This window comes from Nerophis lumbriciformis, linkage group LG02 (assembly GCF_033978685.3).
Source record: "Nerophis lumbriciformis linkage group LG02, RoL_Nlum_v2.1, whole genome shotgun sequence".
NCBI classification, from domain to species: domain Eukaryota; kingdom Metazoa; phylum Chordata; class Actinopteri; order Syngnathiformes; family Syngnathidae; genus Nerophis; species Nerophis lumbriciformis.
This window is the reverse complement of record NC_084549.2, coordinates 25,843,292-25,866,357: the sequence shown is the minus strand read 5'-3', so window position 1 is coordinate 25,866,357 and position 23,066 is coordinate 25,843,292. Positions and strand designations below refer to the sequence as shown.

General features: G+C 38.5%; 1 protein-coding gene across 1 annotated transcript in view; it reads left to right on the top strand.

Moving 5' to 3' along the window:
- Positions 1-23,066, top strand: part of mertka (c-mer proto-oncogene tyrosine kinase a) — a 45,554-nt gene that overhangs the window by 4,095 nt on the left and 18,393 nt on the right. The window contains exons 3-8 of the mRNA XM_061959552.1: positions 968-1,068; positions 1,140-1,310; positions 14,103-14,189; positions 18,981-19,096; positions 19,168-19,357; positions 19,720-19,865. Coding sequence (XP_061815536.1) covers positions 968-1,068; positions 1,140-1,310; positions 14,103-14,189; positions 18,981-19,096; positions 19,168-19,357; positions 19,720-19,865 — 811 coding nt within the window. The remainder of the gene's footprint in view (positions 1-967; positions 1,069-1,139; positions 1,311-14,102; positions 14,190-18,980; positions 19,097-19,167; positions 19,358-19,719; positions 19,866-23,066) is intronic.

The window sequence follows — 23,066 nt, the reverse complement described above, 5'->3', positions numbered from 1 at the left end:
TTACATGCACTAAATAACTAATTATCTTAATGTTTTTTTGTTTGTTTTTTTTACAAAATATTGTCAACAAATTTAACAGAATGTAAGTGTCAATATTCACTTAAATATGATTATAAATCTGCCAAGTTTCCTTTTACTTCATAGTATAAGGTAGAGATTCATGTGGGATTATCATCAGTGGATAATATTAATTATAATAATACATTATTATTATAATTATTATTTTATTATTATTACTACATATATATATGTGTGTGTGTGTGTGTGTGTGTGTGTGTGTGTGTGTGTGTGTGTGTGTGTGTGTGTGTGTGTGTGTGTGTGTGTATACAATCATACACACACACATATATATATAATGTGTTTATATATACAGTATATACATATATGATTATATATAACTATGTATTAGCGTATATATTTATATATGTTTATATGTGTATATATGTATATACATTATACATATAGCTTTATATAAGTATAAACCTGTATATGTGTTTATACATATATGTATATACATACATACATACATACATACATATATATGTGTGGGTGTGTGTATGTATATATATATATATATATATATATATATATATATATATATATATATATGTATGTATGTATGTATGTATGTATGTATAAATATACATGTATATATATACATATATATATATATATATATATATATATATATATATATATATATATATATATATATATATATATATATATATATATATATATATATATATATATATATATATATGTATGTGTGTATGTATATGTTTCTTTGTTTTTGTATTCATTCATGAAATAAAGCTCTGATTTGGAAAGACATTTGACACCACTTGCTGGTCTTGAAACCCTGAACAGAAGGCAAACATAGACAAAACATAGAGTTGTTTCTATGGCATCACTCAGGATTCTCACGCTGTAATTTCTAAGTGGCCTCTTAAATAATGTCTTCCAGCATTACCCAGGTGCAGAGGCTGGACGCTGGCGAGTACCGCTGCAGGCTCAGCATCGGCAACATGATGGTGGAGTCTCAGCCTATCACCATCAAGGTAGAAGGTAAGTTCGAGGGAGCTTTTGGATCTTCTTTGAATGTCCGCTTGTTTTACAGCAAAGTGTTTTCTTTGCAGGTCTTCCAACATTTTTCCAGCAACCTGAGGACAGAAACATAACAAAAGACGCCCCTTTTAATCTGTCATGTGAGGCAGTGGGACCTCCAGACCCTGTCAACATTCGCTGGCTGCGGGATGGAATACCTGACAGTGACTACCATAGCTCTCCCAGCACTTACTCTGTGGAAGGTGAGCCCACGTTCACATTCACTTCTTCTTAATCAGTTTTGTACATTTTGGACCTGCTCTACTAGGATCCAAATAACACGCGCTAAACAGCAGGTGCAAACTTTAAATGTGTGTGTACTATTAGTGGGCGTATTGCGTGTGATCTACTAAGACTGTGTATGCAATTGATAACAAGTACAAAAGTGGTGCCCTATTTAAAAATGTTGTGTCTGTTACCGGGGGCAACACGGTGGCAGAGGAGTTAGTGCATCTGCCTCACAATACGAAGGTCCTGAGAAGTCTGGGGTTCAATCCCGGGCTCGGGATCTTTCTGTGTGGAGTTTGCATGTTCTCCCCGTGACTGCGTGGGTTCCCTCCGGGTACTCCGGCTTCCTCCCACCTCCAAAGACATGCACCTGTGGATAGGTCGATTGGCAACACTAAATTGGCCCTAGTGTGTGAATGTGAGTGTGAATGTTGTCTGTCTATCTGTGTTGGCCCTGCGATGAGGTGGCGACTTGTCCAGGGTGTACCCCGCCTCCCGCCCGATTGTAGCTGAGATAGGCTCCAGCGCCGACCGCGACCCCGAAGGGAGTAAGCGGTAGAAAATGGATGGATGGATGTCTGTTACCGGCATTATGTGACCATGGAAATGCTCATTTCCCTCCACATTCATGTTATTGTGGTCTCCAACCTGTGTGCAATGTATCTGAACTAGCAGCACACATCTATAATATGTAACTCATTATCTGCAATATAAAATTGCAATCTAGATAACCGAAACCATTTTTAGCACGCTGATGGCCCACACTCTGCAGGGAGGCTGTGGACCATCACAAAATCGCAGTGCATTCATGCGTCTGGAATAATCCAAATGCAAGAAAAACATTTTCTTATCAGAGGTATATTATAAAGGCAGACACCAAAACAATTGGTTTTAATCAGCACCTTAAGTCATCCAGCAGCTAAAAAAATTAAATAATATAGCTGAATAAATGATATGGCCAATATTTTTTTATTTCTGACAGTCCAAATATGTTGTTACACACATATAGGACAGATAGGACAGACTGTCCATCATCTGTCTTTGCAGCGCGATCACGTATTTTCCCGTAGCTGTGTGTGTAATTGTGTCAGATTGCACATAGATTTCAGACATTCTTAAAAAAGACGCAAAATAGCATCCGCATAACAGTTTCAGCCTTGATAAATCACACTGCGCTTGCATAATAATTACATTTGCGTTTCCTCCTCTTGTATTGTGGGTAGGGCTGGGCGATATGGACGAAAAAAGTATATCTCGATATATTTTTACTTAAACTCGATATTCGATATATATCTCAATATATTTTCCGGTGAAAGTATGCGTATAAAGATATTCATTTTTGAGCGATATTCAGTAAAATTGAAGTGAATGACAACTGTCCTGTAAACAGTCAGTGGCACTTTTATTAACCCAGTTATTCAAGATGGGTATTAACAGCACAGAAAATAAACGGTTTAAGTAGTACAGAATCACATAACATAAATAAAATAGAAAAAATATTATTTTCTACATAAAATAAATAACATAGCTGTGCAAATAATACAAAATGTATGTATGTAAAAAAAATACATTTGCAGGCAGGCACTTTGTGATTTCTCTTCCTGGTTCGATGACCCGTCCTATCTTGCCTCTGATTGGTCTGTCCCTAACCAATCGTGACTCATCATAGTAAACAACCAATCAATCATGGATGTTCTCATAGTGCAAGCACTCTTGGAAGGAGGAAGGGGAGGGGTTTAGTAGCCCATGGAGAGGGAGCGGGGGAGAACAAGAAACACAACAAATAAGCGCCGTTTGGCCATCCATCCATCCATTTTCTACCGCTTATCCCTTTCGGGTGGCGGGAAGTGCTGGAGCCTATCTCAGCTACAAGTGGGCGGAAGGCGGGGTACACCCTGGACAAGTCGCCACCTCATCACAGGGCCAACACAGATATTTTAACGTGAAATAAGTTATATCGATACCACAATATTTTGTTAATTCATATCTTGTTTAAAAAAATATATCGATGTATCTTACAAACTCGATATATCGCCCAGCCCTAATTGTGGGCATTCTGAAGATCAGCATATATTCTGCATATTCTTGAAGACAGATGCGCTAAATTGAGTGTGCTCCTTTTCTGCTCACTCAATCCTCTGCTCACAAGTTCCGTAGATCAGCTTTGCGTGTGCTATCAAATTTGCACGTATTTTTGTACACACAAATCTTTAGTAGATTGGGCACAATGTGTTAAAATTAGCCTTACTGTGTCAAATTAATTTCTTAGAATGTTGAGGAGGGTTAAGGAAAACGTTGCAACATTTTTACAAAATAAAACAAAAATAAATAAATAAAATAAGATTAAAAACAAGTCTAAAAAAAAGTATGCTATATTTACAGTAATTAAAACTGTTAGTGATAAGTAGAGATGTGCGGATCGATCGGCTGACACTGAATTTATTTTTAGTTCCCCGGCTGACATGCGGCTAGCAGCTAATGTGTCTGCATACACAGTGTGGAGCCACACCCCTAAAATAATAATAATAATCACTTCCATTGCAGCTATCGAACTGCATTTCTTAGTATCTGAAGTAGCATTACCAAGTATCATTATCGCTGAAGGACGAAGCTAACATGAGATCAGGGCAGGAGTAAGCATGCCAACAGCTTGTCTAATCACTAAGGTGGCTTGAAACAACCCAAAAAAATAGGTGTTTAGTAAAGTCTAAGAAGTGCAGATGAAACCACGTTGCAGCAGAAAGAAATCAGCTATTAACAGAAGACGTACATTAATAAGAGCCTAGAGAGAGGATAATATAACCACAACTGTTGGCGTGTCAGCATTGTCAGCACACAGGGCGGATCGATCCATAAATTGGAGGTGTCAATACCAAACGTAGCATCAGTTTATGATCCATACTAGAGTGATTAGGTCGATATTTAAATTTTTCTCAAAATTATTTTTATATTGTTTTTGTTAATGTTTAAAAACTCAGATTTTAATTCCCTGGACACAGGAGGACTTTAGGGTAAAAAACTAAAGGCTTTAAATGAGTAGCAGATTATAGTTTTTGTTTTTGTTTAATTATTGTGTACTATTAACTCGAATAAGGAAGAGTTTTCAATACTGTGTTTATAGTGTTAATCTGTCAATAGAACTCACCATAAATAGGTTGATAAATTTACAGTTAATACATGTGATCAGTATCGGCCGATCTCACTCAAGGATGATCGGTTTTGGAATCGGCAACGTAGCATAAAATAATAACTCAGACAACTTTACGGTATGTATTCCAAAAAAATTCCTTATAATAGAGGCAAAGTCAGTTGCTCCATTTAAGGTTAGAATGGTCTGTTGGTGGTTTCTATTCTGCTTCATCTCCGCTGCCTCAGCATCTCCACTGTGCTTATACAAAGACACGCATTACCACGCTTGGTGTCACTGAGGCCACCATTAATGTCACTGAGTGTTCAACAGCCACCCGCCTTTTATGCAAGATCAGTGTTTTTTAAGAGCAGCACTAAGTGCTAGCTGTTAAATAAAGTAGGGCATTATTCCCTTATTTCTTATTTGCATTGTTAGTGATAAAATACAGATTGATTTCAAACTAGAAAACAATATTAAAGCATGTATATTAAAAAGTTTTAAGGAAAACTGAAATAGTTTAAGAATAAATTTGTATATATTTTTTAGTTCAAACTAGGAAATGTTGAGTAAAATGATACATTTTACACTGAAGATTGCAAAATCAAAATTTTGGCATCGAATGTAATTGTTATTACAAGTATGCCCTCTTGGTTCAGGGTCAAGCATTCATTTTGAGTTGGCCGCAGGCTACACAGACACATTCAGTCTTGGAATGGGTTAAAGGTTTAAAACTCTGCTTTGGTCCAGTGTGTGCAAGGGCCCATGCTGGAAGGGGATGAGGTGTGGGGGGCCATTTGCAGGCACTCTGTCCGGGGGTTGGCTCCAGGCACAAAGACCTCATTCACAGGACAGCCCACTGCACCAGCAAGGAGGGGCTAGAGGCTGCAGACTAGCAGAGCTCAGTACTCCCACAACACACACTGTGCTGCACACTTGTTCCATGCTACAAGTCAGCCTGTTTCAAAGGAAGGGTTCTTTAAATTGATAAATACAATTCTGCCTAGGACCCCAATTTAGGCCCTTCATCAATCCCATGTTTTTTGGAACTTAAGTGTTCCAAGTTCGATTCCAGCTTCCACCAACCCCGTCACTGTCGTTGTGTCTTTTGGCTAGACACTTTACCTACTTACCGAAAAGCACTATATAAATATTCTTCACTTCACTTAACACTCACAATATTTACAGTTAGGCACATGCACAGAGTTATTCTATTGAAGCTGAGTGAATTGAGCTTTAGTGACGGACGCTGATTGGATGTACTAAGTTGACATTGTTTTTGTGCAACTTTTGAGACATTTTGTTACAGTATTACTGAATGTTTTTGTTTTTTCGTACAACTTTTTGAGGCACCACTGAATTTAGTCAAATTGTAAGGATTACAGTTTTGACATTTAGGTCTACTGTATTATTGAATTCAGTCAACAAGTGAGTCCCCATGATACTGTAATACATACTTGCCAACCCTCCCGGATTTTCCGGGAGACTCCCGAAATTCAGCGCCTCTCCCAAAAACCTCCCGGGACAAATTTTCTCCCGAAAATCTCCCGAAATTCAGGTCATGGACCTGAGTCCACTAACCCACAATATAACCAGCATACCTGCCCAATCACGTTATAACTGTAGAATGATGGAGGGCGAGTTCTTGGTTTCTTATGTGGGTTTATTGTTAGGCAGTTTCATAACGTCCTCCCAGCGCGGCAACAACACACAACAACAGCAGTCACGTTTTTCTATACCGTAAAGCAGTTCGTCTGCAGTAAACAGCAATGTTGTGACACTCTTAAACAGGACAATACTGCCATCTAGTGCATTTGATGAAAGCACTTTTCTGCGTGCCACACATCAATGAGAGGGTGTTCAGCATGGTTAGAAAAATAGTGACAGAATAGAACAAGGATGGACAATTCAACCCTTAACTCAACAATGAGTAAATGAGTGTTATGTGTGTGTATATGTCATACTTGCCAACCCTCCCGGATTTTCCGGGAGACTCCCGAAATTCAGCGCCTCTCCCGAAAACCTCCCGGGACAAATTTTCTCCCGAAAATCTCCCGAAATTCAGGCGGAGCTTGAGGCCACGCCCCCTCCAACTCCATGCGGACCTGAGTGACGTGTTGACAGCCTGTTGTACATGCATATGTGACCCACCCATAATGTGTCACATTTTTGTGTTGATTTATTTAGTTTATTTTGTGGTTTGAATTAGTTTTTGGAGCTGTCATTCCACATTTATCAGTATTCACATTGGTCAGTAGGGGGCAGTAGGGCGTTTCTTCCCAATTGAATGCTATCACCTGCAGACCAGAAGTGTCTTGTCATTCTGATGAGCGCGACCAGTCTGTGAACAATTGAAACGTCCTGTGTGCTTTTTCCTCCTGTATAACAGGTTAGTTTTGGTGAATCAACTCGCTGAATAATATCCATGTGATCTTTATAAGTTTAAGTACACATTCTGATGGTTGAGCCTAACTCTAAAGTGTTTGTGAGTTGTAGTTTCTATTTGTGAATGAATCCAGTGCACAGCTGCAGTAATCAATACAACGACGTGAGTGCGCAATGTTTATATAGGAACTTCTGATCCTAATTCAGACTCCCAAATTAGAGCTCCCGTTTTCTTATTGATTTTATAATGTATATTTGTATAATGTGTGTGTTCTGAAATAGTGACAGAGAATAGAACAAGGATGGACAATTCAACCCTTAACTCAACAATGAGTAGAGGAGTGTTATGTGTGTGTATATGTGTAAATAAATGAACACTGAAATTCAAGTATTTATTTTTATTTATGTATGTATATATATAATAAAATATATATGTATGTATATGTATATATATATATATATATATATATATATATATATATATATATATATATATATATATATATATATATATATATATATATATAGCTAGAATTCACTGAAAGTCAAGTATTTCTTATATATATATACATATATATATCTTAACCACGCCCCCGACCACGCCCCCCGCCCCCCACCTCCCGAAATCGGAGGTCTCAAGGTTGGCAAGTATGCTGTAATAGGATCCTTTAGTGCACTTCTCCTAAAAACAAGATTGTGTTCCCTGAAACGTTGTACTTAGGAGGAAAAAGTATTATGTGTCTTAATTTGCCTGTACTTGACTATATAAATGGAAACTTAATGTTACAGGCAGTCTTCCAAAAACCTCATAATTATACAGTAGGCTGCTGGATGTATGCTGCAAGACTTCCTCCTGCCGTACTCTCACAAAACCACTTGCTACTCTGAATTTGCTCCATTTTGTTATGTTTCTATCTCAATAACCAATGCAACATTGCTTTTACTTTTTGTATAGTACTAGCAAATGTAATAATGCCAAGTGAATTATTTTTACCTCAGACTATCACCATGAATAACTTTTATTAACTGTGAAGGCAATGTTTTTATGTGACATTCTGTCATACCAACACTAAAAACACGGTGTAATACAACTATGTATAACTAAAATTAAGTAAAACTACTCATTCTTGAAAGATACTTGTATGACTTTTAATTAGGGACGTAAGTAAGTACTGTAGTACCTCAACTTAGGAGCTTAATCGGTTCGGTTATGCAGCTCTTAACTCAAATCAATATCTCCCTTTGAAAATAATTGAAATCAATTAATCCATGCTTGACGCCGCAAAACAGCACAATTTTAACATGTAACACGCTTTAAAAAAAAAAAAAAAAAAAAAATTTAATAAAAACAATATGATAAAATGTACTATTAACAACTACAGTAGTTTTGTGAAGTAATGTAATAATAATATACAGTAATTACCTTGAAGAGTGGACTTCTACGGTATCTCTTTCCAGCTGCTTCTCTGTCAAACACACCATCAGCAGCTTTTCCATATCGCCATGACAAAATATCCAACATGTAGGTATTGTTTTAAAAATCCTGGTTGGCGTTATCAACTCATTCTGCTTCAGACTTGCAGTGATGCGATCAAATTGCTTCACCAAGTTGGCAACATGCTCGGTCATGTTTTTGATGATTTATTTTGTATAATTCGATGAATAACACGCACTTCTTCTTCTCAGCAGCACTGTCCTTCACACTCACTTTCATCCTTTTAATTTTTGCAAAAAAAAAAGTTATGTCAATCTCTAGCTATAAGCTAATGCTAGCGAGGAAGACCAGAGGATCTTACAAGGTTCACTGTGACATTTTCTACACCAACTAATGGCGGGGATGCTTGTAACTCTTATATTTCCTTGCAACTTAAAGCATAACAATTAGACAAGAGACCGCTCTTATATCAAAACGCTCATAAGTTGAGGCACCACTGTATTTATTTGCATCGTACCAAACCGAAAGCTCCTTACTGACTACCCACTCGGTACACATTTCAAGTGAGGGACAAGAAACTTACGTTTGGTATTGCGATGCACCTCCACAAGCCAAGTAGTGGGACTAAATGTGCATTTTGGATCACAGTCATCCCTCGTTTATTGCTATTAATTGATTCCAGACATTATAGCGATAAACGTATTACCTTCTAGTATCATTAATTAGAAATACATTGTTTTCATAGTTAGAGCATAAAAAACCTGTTTACGACCTTCTAAATAAGTTTTTTTGACATTATGAACCCCTTTTAAGACATAGTATGTTTTTTTTTCTACATTTGAAACACTTCCTTGTGGTCTACATAACATGTAATGGTGGTTCTATGGTCAAAATTTTGCATAGATTATGTTTTACAGACATCTTAAAGCCACTTTCTGACCATCTCCTTAGGATTTGCCAATTTGTTGGCGGTCATATTTACGTGCCTCCACTTTGACAGTGTCTTCGCCCTACCATCTTTGTTGTAGTTTTTAGCAATTCTATATCAAGTCTACTGACAGATTAAATTTGAACTATACGGTATTTTGTAATAGAAATGGCAACAACGGAGGATGCATGTGCATGTACGAGCCAGTCTGCTCCACAACAAGAGGATAGAGAAAAAGAAGGAACTTATTGACAACAGTGTCAGACTACAATGGCGAATTCATGCAAAGATCTTTGGATAAATGGATATATCCGCTGATGTCACACTTGGGAAAAACGTCACAAATTGGGCAAATTCCAAACGGCTCGTTAGGACAAAGTATGAAGGAAGGCAAACTTGTTTTATAAATCAATCAATTAATCAATCAATGTTTATTTATGTGACCCTAAATCTCAAGTGTCTCAAAGGGCTGCACAAGCCACAACGACATCCTCGGTTCAGATCCCACATCAGGGCAAGGAAAAACTCAACCCATAAATATCTCCCCCATGCCATTGATTTCAAATTTTCGGGACTTATGTGGATCCCAAACACACAAAAACAGGTACCGAGTAAAAGAAAAAGAAAAGTTTGTTTTTCATAATAGGTGCCCTTTCAATAACAACCTTTAGTCACCTTAACATTTTTTTAGTTCAATATAGTAATACTGCCTGAGGGTGAGCCAATCAATGGCCAGGATACTGAACAGCTCTGATTGGTTTGGTCTCCTCTCGTGGCCAATACTACTGTAGTATTGATATGATTAGTTTATTTAGTTATTAATGTGCCATTATGTTTATGCTTCAAAATGCTTAATTTAGGACCACGAAAATGTAGAATATGCTTAAAGAATTTTGTGAAAATTAAAATGTGATGTGGTGAAGCCGCAATATTTAAAGCGTTGTGGTGATGGACGACTATATATTTTCTATGCATCCATTTTCTACCGCTTGTCTCTCTCGGGGTCGCGAGGGTGCTGCAGCCTATCCCAGCTGCACTCGGGTGGAAGGCGGGGTACACCCTGGACAAGTCGCCACCTCGCCGCAGGGCAAACACAGATAGACAAGATTCACACTCACATTCACACACTAGGGACAATTTAGTGTTGCCAGTCAACCTATCCCCAGGTGCATGTCTTTGGAGGTGGGAGGAAGCCGGAGTACCCGGAGGGAACCCACGCAGTCACGGGGAGAACATGCATTAAACATTATTTGCATATTGCATATTTGCATATCTTTTGAAGGGAGTCTTATTTTAGAAATATATGTTTTATACTGTTTGTAATGCAAAGATCTTCTTGTCATACTTTCTTCCCAGGAAACATACCTGTATCATTATCTCAGTTTCTCTTTTGTTTTTCCCTAATTTGACAAAAATGAATGGTTCCTGTTGTGACTCAAGTCAAACCAGCTCACTTCCCACTTTGCTTCCAACATCTGTTTTCTGTGCACTTTAACAGTGAAGCATGCAGTCGGGCATTTGCACAGCTTGCTGAGAAATGTGTGAAGGTATTCGCATGGTACTCCCAAAGTCTCCGCTGAATTGTCAGAGTTTATTGCACATCAGACTTTGACACTTGGATGTAAAAAGAAAAAAAATGTGGCGTGGTCAGTGTTCTCTGTTTATACACTGGTGCTCCAGAGAAGGGTCAAGATACTCTTAAAAACATAAAAAAGGCATCGCAGTGCTTTTTCTTCGGCAGGGTTGTGCCTTGCATTGTGGAAAGGTTTCCGAAATAGAGCACAAAAGAGACACTTGTTCCAGTTCTTTTCTAACTGGCTATAGCTTGTTGTGGCTTTGGGAAGACAATCAGTCCGGACAATAGACTATTTCAAGACCAAAACCTTTTAGTGAAACAAAGAAGAAACTCACCCTTATTGTGCCATTTTTTCAGTTAAAACAAATTTTCATGCGTCAAGTAAAGCTGATATGAAGCAGTCATAAACCAAGAGGCTGTTGTTGTATATGTGTTTTCCTAAAATATTCAGCCCTTACTGCAGGAATATTCAACTGGTTGTATTCAGTTCAAAACATGGGAGACAAACATTCTTGGACTAAATTCCTAGAAACACTGGAGCGCTTTTGTTGTTCTCAAACTTTTTTCACGAAGCACCACCTTAGTAAACACTTAGCTTTCCAAGTACCACCATAATGACCAACATTTAAATACAGTAGCGTAGTAGGCCTACATATTCATTAAAACAAGGCAGAGGTGGTATTTAACAAATGTATTTAATATTTTGTCCACCTTAACATTACACACAGTTTGAACAGTAACACTGTGTTTGAATATAAGAAAATAAAACACTGTACTTTAATCAAGTGATTCTTTGGCGTACCACTAGATGGAGCCCGCCAGTTTGAGAATCACTGGTATAGAAAAACTGTAGAGATATTGGCAAATCCTTGCATTGACCTGTTAACCTTGCTCGTAAACATAGAACACTGGGATCCAAACTTGTGATTTACATAACTGAGGTCGTCCTTAAGGCACCCCTTTGAATACTCTCCTTTTTGGCAGTTACATATTTTATTTGTAATGTAACTAAGGTGAAAGGGACAAGCGGTAGAAAATGGATGGATGGATGGAAGATATGTTATTGCGTGTTTACTTCAGATGCAGTCAGTAGTCATTTGTTCAACTCCTTTAGTTATAGTAGTAGTGCTCCTAAGGGTTCCATTTGAAGTCTTCTCTTTTTTATCATTGGGACTAGTCAACTGAAGGCACGCTATTTCAGTTGTTACAGTTTCAGATATTGTTATATTTGTGTTTTCCTGAAATACTTAGCCCTTACTGAAGGGATACTTAACTGGCGGTCCGCGGGCCAAATCCGGCTCTGGTAATGACACCATACCGGTGCCCGAGCTCAGTTGAAAAGTTGAGAGACAAAAATGTTTGCAGTACATTCCTAAAAACACTAGAGTCCTCCTACTGTGTAGAGCAGGGGTGTCAAACTCATTTTAGATGGGGGGGCCACATGGAGAAAAATCTTCTCCCAAGTGGGCCGGACTGGTAAAATCACGGCACGATAACTTAAAAATAAAGACAACTTCAGATTGTTTTCTCTGTTTAAAAATAGAATAAGCACATTCTGAAAATGTACACATCATGCCGTTGTTGTTGTTTTTTTACACTTACAGGTTCCGGTTGATAATATTCTATCTTTATTTGTCGTTATTTATACTTTCTGAGTAAATTATGTGATAATGTTCATCAGTCAACTCATTGATGTTAATTTTCAATCTATCAAGATAAAAACAAAATATCAAAATCAAATTACAGGATGTTATTTATGTAGTTTGCTTATATTCCTTGACTGGTGCACTAACATCATGTGGTTTATTTTTTTTTTTACACATGTAGCATAATCTACAAAGATACAAAGAATTGCTATTGCTACATCTAGTGGACACATTTAGAACAGCAGTTTCTTTCATTTCAAAATTTCGGCTCATTTTTATACTTAGCAAACTCATCCCACGTGTTATGTGACGACAAGGGGGAAGGAGACGGCACGACAACAGACGATCTAGCTCAACGGGTTTTATTGAGCACTTGATGATTACGTGGGGTGTGTATGCTACTATGTGTGTGAATGGAATACTATGTGTGTAAATTAACCGTATGTAAATACTGGAGGGTTTGCTGGAGTGCGTGTTGGATGTGGCAGCGATCAAGTCCAGAGGGGAAGAAGCAAAGAGGTCCGTGGTCCGAGCGGGGTCGTGGGGCAGGAGAGAGGCGTCCAGAAGTCCAAGCGTGGGGTTGAGGAGCAGCAGCAGAAGCGCACAGCAAAAGCTGAGACACGGAGGGCTGTGGGGACAAGAGACGACAAGGACAATCAGAGCAAGGCACGAGGGAGACAAGCAAGCGAGAGAGAGAGCAGGAGGGAAGTCAGAGACGAGAAGCTTACTGTACACAGGGCTACGGCGAGGCTCTTTATCCTGTCGCTTCTCATTAGTACCAGGTGTGTTGATTGCAGATTGCCTCCGGCTGTGGCGGCGCGTGGGCGCGGTCTGCGCAGTGAGCGCGGGGGCGTGTCTAGCGGCGCTCTCAGTGGAGCTTCTAGGTGCTCCCGCAGAAGAGGGAAAAGTGGACTGCGCGTGCGCCGTAACACCGCAGGCCAGATAAAACCTGTTCGCGGGCCGGATAAAACCTGTTTGCGGGCCTAATCCGGCCCGCGGGCTGTACGTTTCACACCCCTGGTGTAGAGGAACTTGGCAGATTGGCAGATTCTCGCATTGACATTTTAACATTGCGAGCAAAGATAGACCACACGGATCCAAACTTGGGATTTACATAACTGAGGCGCTCCTCAAAGCACCCCTTTAAGTTCTCTTCTTTTTGGCGGTTACAATTATTTTTCGTAATGCGATTTATGTAACAAACGTGTTGCTATAATTTGTTTACTTCAGATGCAGTCGGTAGTCATTTGTTCAACGTCTTTAGTTGTACAAGTGGTGTTTCTCAAGGTTCCATTTTAGGGCCTCTCTTTTTCTTCATTTGGGCTGTTCAACTGGTGACCCACAAGTTCAATTGAAAAAACTTGTGAGAGACTCACATTTTCAATCAAATGTCGACTGTAAAGGACACTGGTTCCCCGGAATACATAAAATATGACCAATAGTGAAGGGAGAAATCCAATCCCACTCATGGTCCTTAGGTTTCTGGAAATCCATCCATCCATCCATCCATTTTCTACCGCTTATTCCCTACGGGGTCGTGGGGGGCGCTGGAGCCTATCTCAGCTAAAATCTGGAAATGTGTCTCCCAAAACAATTTAGTTGAATATCCCTGCCCTACTGAGCTTGGAACTGACATTATTGACTAATCCTGTTCAATTTGTCCAATGCAGGTGTGAACACGTACACTCAGTTCAGCTGTGAAGCCTACAACTCAAAGGGGGTCAGTACATCCAGAGAAGCAAACATCAACATAAAAGGTAATACACCTGTTTGATTAAAATAATTTGCAGTGCCGTTATTATTTAAGATTTGAAACCCAGATATTCAGTAGCACACAATATTAATAAACCCTCATTTTGAAATATGTGTATTTGCAAAGTGTATGAACTTTGGAATAGTTTGCAATGAATCCTCAAAATACCTCAACACAGTTATACTAACGCATGTACAGAAGTTGGCCATTTATTTAAGGGGATTTGCACTTTTTTTGGAATTTTCCCTATCGGTCACAATCATTATGAGAGACTTCTGTGTTAGCTTTTGAGTTTGTAACAAACAACACAATCCAATAGGAAACCAATCTGTCCTGAACGAATAACACAAATAATCATATTACAGTATATGTAAAGTATTATACTACATTTAATGTTTTGTTTGTACACAGCTACCTCGACAGTGTATGTATTTGTAATAACAAGCATGACTTGCTGCATGTATTATGAGCAATATTATGATGACTTACTCGATGGACAGTTGTCCGTTTGGTCAAGCTGGCCGGGGATGTTTCCAGTTGATTTTGGGTAGGTGGAAAAAAGTTTCTACTTTTTTTTTTGTTAGCGCAAACAGTTTGTCTTTTGTTGAAATGCAGTTTCTTTAAGCAGTGTTCCCCTCATTAGATACAAGAAGCCTTTCCATCGATAATAACATTGTGTGCCACTCAGTGCAGCAGAAGCACTCCATTTCTGTCTGCATATCTTGGCAATCTCCACATTTACACAGTCAAGTCTTGCCGGTCCTAATTCTCTCACCCCCCGAAAGCTCCAATAACCAGCAGTTCATTCTCTGTATATTCAGGTTTAAAAAGATAAGATTTTTTGTTCTAATTTCTATCAATGCGCCCAGGAATTAAGTTTCAGTAATGCTTAAAATGACCAAAATACGGTAAATATTGTACATATTACGTATCGTTATGAATATGTCTGTTACTAATTTACATGTACATGTAATTTTTACAGTGTGTTACATATATATATTAAGGCTGCAGCTAACGATTATTTTTCTATCGATTAATCTATAGATTATTTTTTTCGATTAATCGGTTAATCTATAGATTATTTATTCGATTAATTTATAGATTATTTTTCCTTTTACCAATTATTTTTTTATTTAAAATGAAGATGAAAAAATAAATGTAGGCCAGTTTTTTCAAACTACCACGCCTTTTGGTAAGCGCAGGAGTGAGAAGAGGTTTTAAATTAATTATTGCCCCGGCGGCTATTCACGGAAATACGGTATGCGACGTATTTACGTAATCGATGACGTCGACTATGTCGACGCGTCGTTTCAGCCTTAATATATATACATATATATATATATATATATATATATATATATATATATATATATATATATATATATATATATTTATTTAAACATTTTTTTTTCTTGCAGTGTGTATATAATATGTTGATGGAGGGTTTCGAAGTTGCTTTAGAGGGTGCATAAAACATAAAGGAAACATAAAGTAGGTGACTTCCATTAGCTGCAATGTTAGCCGCATATTGCGAGTGTTTTTTAAATCTTCAGAAACGTGTCTTCTTGTCTCTCATAATGATTGTGAATGGTAAGCAAAGTTGTTTTTTTTTTTTTTAAGTGCAGGTATCTTTAAAGGTCCCATTTCAGTCAAAGCAATGAAATTAGATGTTTCCTTGACACAGAATGTGTTTTAGTTGATCTTAAATGTGGAGCAGAGAAACCCTCTGCAGCCAAGGGTAGTATTTAGCGGTTTAAAGTAAAAACTGCTTTTGTCCAACTCAAGACAAATGACGATAGTATCATTGAAGTGTAAGGCCTGCGTACACCTTTTGTTGGATGATGTATTGTTCCACAAATTATTGCTGATAATATTGTCAACATTATTTTGAGACAAAATTAAGCACTAATGTAATCATAATATATAGTAATAATAATGCAATTTAACACTGTCAAACGCGATAGGTTTTCATTTCTCATTAGTACTTTTTACCATTGTAGTTGGATGGCAAAAAATAAGCAAACAAAGAAATAACATGGACTCTCAATCTCTGTTAACAAAAATTTTACTTCAATAAATATTGAACATCATGAAGTGCATTTTCCCCGGTTGGAAAAACTGTCTGCTTTTTTTGTTACCATCACTTTTCAACCAATTCGGCATCATATCTTGCTAGTCCTTGTTAAGGGCTCATGTTGCTCATTATAGGTTTGAAGCCGAAATATTACCACAAGATACTAAGATTTATCTCAGCTATCACATTTTTTCCTCCTGTTTTTAGTTACTTTGCAGTGCTTCTCACTAGCCAGTTGTGACTAGCGAGACTCTCTTTCGGTGCATCCTCTTTGTGTAGGTTAGCCGCTAGCAATCCCCCCTTCACCCAAAAATTGTGGATAACTGAAAAGAGGATTCCCTCTGTCCATTTCATTCTGTCAGTGGCGGGCCATGCATTTCCCACTTAGGCCTTCAGTGATGCCCTATTTAGTCCAAATGTTTAATAAATACATTTGAAAATACCATAATCATGTCACCACACGACCATGGCTGGATAAATACTATACAGAAACACATTTGCGCGCTACTGGGCATTGAGTTGCCTCAATAGTGTACAAAACGGACTATTTTCCAGCGCATTTAAAAATCAATAAACTTGCATCCGCAATTAAAGCATATCCCTGCATTGTAAGGTCAAATTTTAAATAATTTTAAAAACATTAAATGAGAAAAAAAATAAAGAAATACAATATTTGAACTCACAGTTTGCAGCCCCCGTCAGAAGCCATAAGCCAGGGGTACCGCTCATAGTTGGTTGATTCGATTGGAAGTGGCGGACAAACCATTTCACTGGTCCGCCGACCTTGTCTCATGAGATCTAGCTTCTCTTGAAATGTCCTTCTTGAAAATGATTTTGCAATTATATATCTGCACCGTAATCAATGTTTTGCTCTCCTTCGGTAATCGTGGGTTAAAAAAAGCAAGTACATATAAGATTTCTCTGCTAGCCAAGTGTGGCTCGTTACAAGTCAATCAATGTTTATTTATATAGCCCTAAATCACAAGTGTCTCAAAGGGCTGCACAAGCCACAACGACATCCTCGGTACAGAGCCCACATAAGGGCAAGGAAAAACTCACCCCAGTGGGACGTCGATGTGAATGACTATGAGAAACCTAAAGGAAGCAAGTATGCTTGCTTCCTGTTTTCGCAGCTCACAACTTATGATCGGATTGGATTGGGAACCAAGGGAGGCCTACTGTCAACAACTCGTGATCTGATTGGCTATTGCAACTGTCTATCAACTGAATGTGCCCCGTTCACCTACACTGCACAGACCGCCGCGTTGTTGATTCAGAAGGCCTCTGGCAGGTTTCATACAGCGCTGGCAACAAGCTAGCTGAATTCTGATTGGATGAAAGCTCTAATGTAAAAACAGCAACACTAGAGCCTAATATGGCATGAAGAGAATATGATGAATACTTTCATATTTCGACCTGCTCAGGTCGAAATATGTGGTTAGAGTGTCTGCCCTGAGACTGGAAGGTCGTGAGTTGAAACCCCGGCCGGGTCAGACCAAAGAGTATAAAAATGGGACCCATTGCCTCGCTGCTTGGCACTCAGCATCAAGGGTTGGAATTGGGGGTTAAATCGCCACCGAGTGCGGCCACCGCTGCTGCTCACTGTTCCCCTCACCTCCCAGAGGAACATGGGGATGGGTCAAATGCAGAGGATAATTTCCCCACACCTAGTGTGTGTGTGACTATCATTGGTACTTTAACTTTAACTTCAATATATTTAGGGAAAGTAAATTTAAAATACTTTTATTCATTTTTGATTAGTTAGGCCAGCAGAGAAGGCCTTGCAGGCCCTGACGGCCTACCTCTGCATTCTGCTTTTGAATAAATGCGCTCAGGTGCTGTGAATGATGTACAGAGAGAACCCTTTATTTATTTATTGATTATCGGCTCAAGTTCAAGTCTAGGCCTGCGTAGAAATTTCAAAGCCATGATGTCAGTTGGCCACTGGACAGCAAAGTTGGCTTACCGTCTACCTCTGCAACCAAATAGCCTGTAATGCTTTGACTGATTGACGACAAGCTTTTTTCCCACCAATAGGAAGGCTACTGTTATGATCCGCTGCCCGGATCATAGTTTGTTTACGTTTTCAGCACCTTGAGTTTGTTTGTTTCCTTTGCCATGACGGCAGATTACATTCACCTGCCTCTGGTTAGTGTTCGGGACGCGCACTTGTTGCTTGGGCGCTAATCAGAGGGCTATTTAGTCTATGCGCTGGCCTCACTTGGTCTGGCTTCCTAATTTGCTGTATGCAACAATTGACGACTATTTTGTATTCTTGCTAGCTTACACGCTAGGCTCTTTGCTTGCTAGCTCCCACGCTAGTGCCTCTGTTTTTTTTCCTTAAGTGCTATGAGCACGATTTTGTTTGTTCTCGTATGATTTATGTCTTTAATAAATCATTTTCCTACCTGCACGCTGTGTCCGAAGCAGTCTGCATTCCTGGGAGAACAACCTTGCATCATCATGCGCCCAAGTCGTCTTAGCTTCGTCATGTTTCATTGCCTGTTTACTTAACAAATGAGCAATTAATGTAATGGCACAATTGGCAAAATCAAGTGATTAACATTACTGCATGTTTGTTGGGTCAAATTTTGCTTACTGCGATTTGCAACATCTGACTCCTGTAGAATTTCTATTATATGTTGTGATGTAATGACCGCTGCTGCATTCACATGCAATTTCTGCTCTCAATGTATTTTGTGATCTTATCGTGGTTTCTAGTGCTTCCCAGTCCTGTGTCTAACATCGCTGTGGTAGCGAGGGACTCCAGTAAGTTGACACTAAGATGGATACCCGGACATGATGGCTTCTCTCCGTTAACAAAGTGCCATATCAGGGTTCGTGTCAAATCGTTTGAAGTTTTATTGGCCTGCAGATAAGTAATTGCGCATTCCCTCTCCCATTCAAGGTAAAGGAGGTGAGCCGGAGGATAGGGGAAGTGACAACCACCAGGTTCCTCAATGCCACCGTGCCTCCGTTCCAGTGGGAAATCTCTGGGCTGCAAGCCATGACTTCTTACAACATGAGCGTTTCCTGCAGCAATGACGTGGGGGCTTCTCCAGTTTCCCCCTGGATCCAGAGTAACACGACAGAGGGAGGTGTGTGACTACTGATTTATGACAAAAGTACTTTCACTTTACAAAAATGCAAGAAATCCTATGTTTTAATTGGAATGCATTAAAATACCTGTCCTGTTGTTGGTAAGTTCCTGCCAATTTTCCTAAAGATACAATAGGAATGGCCTCATTGAAAAAGTTGCTACAGGGTAGAGTTTCCTTCCTGGAGCCACTGTGGGGGATATTTAGCCCGGAAAGAACCACATACCAAACTGTTATCAAAGTTTAAACAGGACATTCTTTTTTTAATAGTTCACTTTCCATTAAACTTGCTGCTTTTGTGCTGTCATGTTTTAATATAGTGGTAGCATAATTATGTCCTGTAATTTCTGTCATATTCTCAGTGCCGTCTGTGTATCCTCGGAATGTGTCCGTGCAGCTGAATGAGTCGTGGCTGGTGATCCGGTGGAAGCCCCCGCCGGATGATAAGATTAATGGAGTCCTGCAAGGTTACGACATTATTGTCAGACATGGAGTGCAAGTAAATAAGGTGAGTCACTTAATGGTTATGGTGATTATATTGCTCTATTCTGTCTTAGTTCAGAGTTTTTGTTCCTATAGTATATAAATGCAATGTTGTACAATGTATGTTACAATACACTAAGTTAAAGTTAATTATTTTTAAGTTTTGATTAACACTAGTATTGTTCCTCAAAGTTCCATTTTAGAGCCTCTTTTTTTCCTCATTTGGGCTATTCAACTGGTGGCATGCAATTCCACTTAAAAAAAATTAAATTCTTGAAAACAGTGCTGTCATTAAGATGATCTTTGACTAGATTTTTGCACAAGGTTGTTAAAAGCAGCAATAAGTTTGACCTATATCTACTGTAGAAGATGCTGGTTCTGCAGGAATATAGAAAATAAGAATTAAAGTGAAGGGAGAAGTCCGGCCCCCCGGTCCTTAGCTTTCTGTAAATGAAGCCCCTCAAAACATTCATCCATCCATTTATTTTTTTCCGCTTCCAATTTAATTGAATATCTCTGCTGTAAGGCATACGGGAGTGCACTACTTGGCTGCACATAGCAGAGGCAGTGTTGATTCAGTTGTAACTGGTTTGAGGTCTAGAAAAGAACAACGTTTTGTCAGCAGTGGAAAGTTGACCACATTGTTGCAGTGGCTCCTCTGGACTGCGTTATTCTTATCACTGGGTTTAAAACAGGAGTCCAGAACATTAACAGAGCGGACAGTATTCCTTACCATCAATAATATTATCCTTAAGATTGGTTAATTTTGCTCATGATCAATAAGGAAATGTAGTTAAATCCGGATCTCTATTAGTTATGCATTTTGTCACTACATTCAAGCACATAATGGATGTGTATGAATTGGTTACGTTAATTCTATCAACATTATTTATTCCAGCTATTGTATAATTCAGGGAGAATGAGCCAGCATGTCTTTACTAATATGATACCTTTCCCAAATAACAATAACAAAAGATGACTAATAATATGAATACAATGAGGTTTGCATGTATAAAAAATGTACAAACTTCATAGCGCACTCAAAGCTCAAGCTTGTGCGCAGAGAATTGTGTCTCTTAAACGAGCAAAACAGAAAGTGCAATCCATTTAGTGTGTCTGCCTGCATGTATATGCAAAATATATGCTGATTATTAGAACACCCACAACACTGGGCAAAGAATATGCATATATAATCATTTACTACTCGCAATATAAATTAACAAGACTAAAACTGTTTTGCGCCTATATTTAGCATGTCTACATGGGAGTTCAAACTGACATAGTTACACAAAAATATATATATTACACACATCGTCTATTCAGCAATATCAATTTATAATTTGATATCTACTGTATGACTTAAAGGGATGATTAAAACAAATGTACCGTATTTTTCGGACTATAAGTCGCAGTTCCAGTGCGACTTATATATGTTTTTTTCCTTTTTTATTATGCATTTTCGGCAGGTGCGACTTATACTCCGGTGCGACTTATACTCCGAAAAATACGGTAATTGATTGTTTTTGTTGTCTGTTGGTGTTTTTTTTAATGGTAAAAGTTTTTTTATAAAGAATATAATTTATCTCCTGTATGAAGAAATGTCTTGCAATGTGCATCCAGGCACAGCATCACAACACCACAGCGTGCCCCAAGGCGCACTTTCAGCATGCTAAAAGAATGTTCTGTTGTCTTGATCGCGCTTCAATATAGCCTAGAAGAGATGGTATACTTTATATTTGTGTGCTACATGTCAACAACATGACAAACTGCCACAGGTTGGAGCATATATTGATATAGATGTCTCCATTATGATAACCGATTTACATACTGTAACCATAATGCAAAAACTCATTTAAATAGGGCAGTCTACACCACTTTTGCACTTGTTATCCATTGGACATGCAGTCTTAGTAGATCACCCGCAACACGCCCACTAATAGTACACGCAATTTTATAGTTTGTACACGGTATTTAGCACTTATTTGGATCTTTGTAGATCAGACCCATGTCTGAGTTAGCGGTAAACTACAAACCCCGTTTCTACATGAGTTGGGAAATTGTGTTAGATGTAAATATAAACGGAATACAATGATTTGCAAATCCTTTTCAACCCATATTCAATTGAATGCACTACAAAGACAAGATATTTGATGTTCAAACTCATAAACTTTATTTTTTTTTTGCAAATAATATTTAACTTAGAATTTCATGGCTGCAACACGTGCCAAAGTAGTTGGGAAAAGGCATGTTCACCACTGTGTTACATGGCCTTTCCTTTTAACAACACTCAGTAAACATTTGAGAACTGAGGAGACACATTTTTTAAGCTTCTCAGGTGGAATTCTTTCCCATTCTTGTTTTATGTACAGCTTAAGTTGTTCAGAGGTCCGGGGGTCTCCCTTGTGGACTTTTCCCAACTTCTTTGTCACGTGTTGCTGGCATCAAATTCTAAAGTTAATGATTATTTGCAAAAAAAAAATGTTTATCAGTTTGAACATCAAATATGTTGTCTTTGTAGCATATTCAACTGAATATGGGTTGAAAAGGATTTGCAAATCCTTGTATTCCGTTTATATTTACATCTAGCACAATTACCCAACTCATATTGAAACGGGGTTTATACTTTTATCTCTGCACAAGTGTCAACTAACAATACATTTTATATGCTGGCTCGCACAGTTATCAACCTGCTTATAGCGATGATCTGCTTTTCCACGATGGCTTTTTTTCTGTGGCAGTAGTGCTTTCTAATACAGTGGTGTATTTCCTGATCTTCCTGTCTGCGGGGAAGTTAAGGAAGCTGATTGCGTTAAAAAAAATTGTCAGTGTTTTTCCTCATTGGGCATGTGGCCGTGAGTCACCACAGAGTCAATGGAATATGAATACAACAGGATGTGTATTGTAGGCTTTCATCTCCTTTGTGTTGTCCGCTTAGTTGCTGACGTCACAACAGTATTTACAAAAGAGTTAAATATCAGCACTTTCTGGAAGAGTGTGCATAGGTTGCCTTAATGCACAATTTGTGATCTTACTGAATCACTGAAGTTCCAAAAGGTCCACTGAACTGAATCATATGAAAACCGAAGCAATTTTTCCAAAAATAATGAATGTACATTGCATCCGAAAAGTATTCATACCTCTTCACTTTTTCTACATTTTGTTATGTTACAGCCTTATTCCAAAATAGACTACATACATTTTTGTCGTCAAAATACTGATGATACCC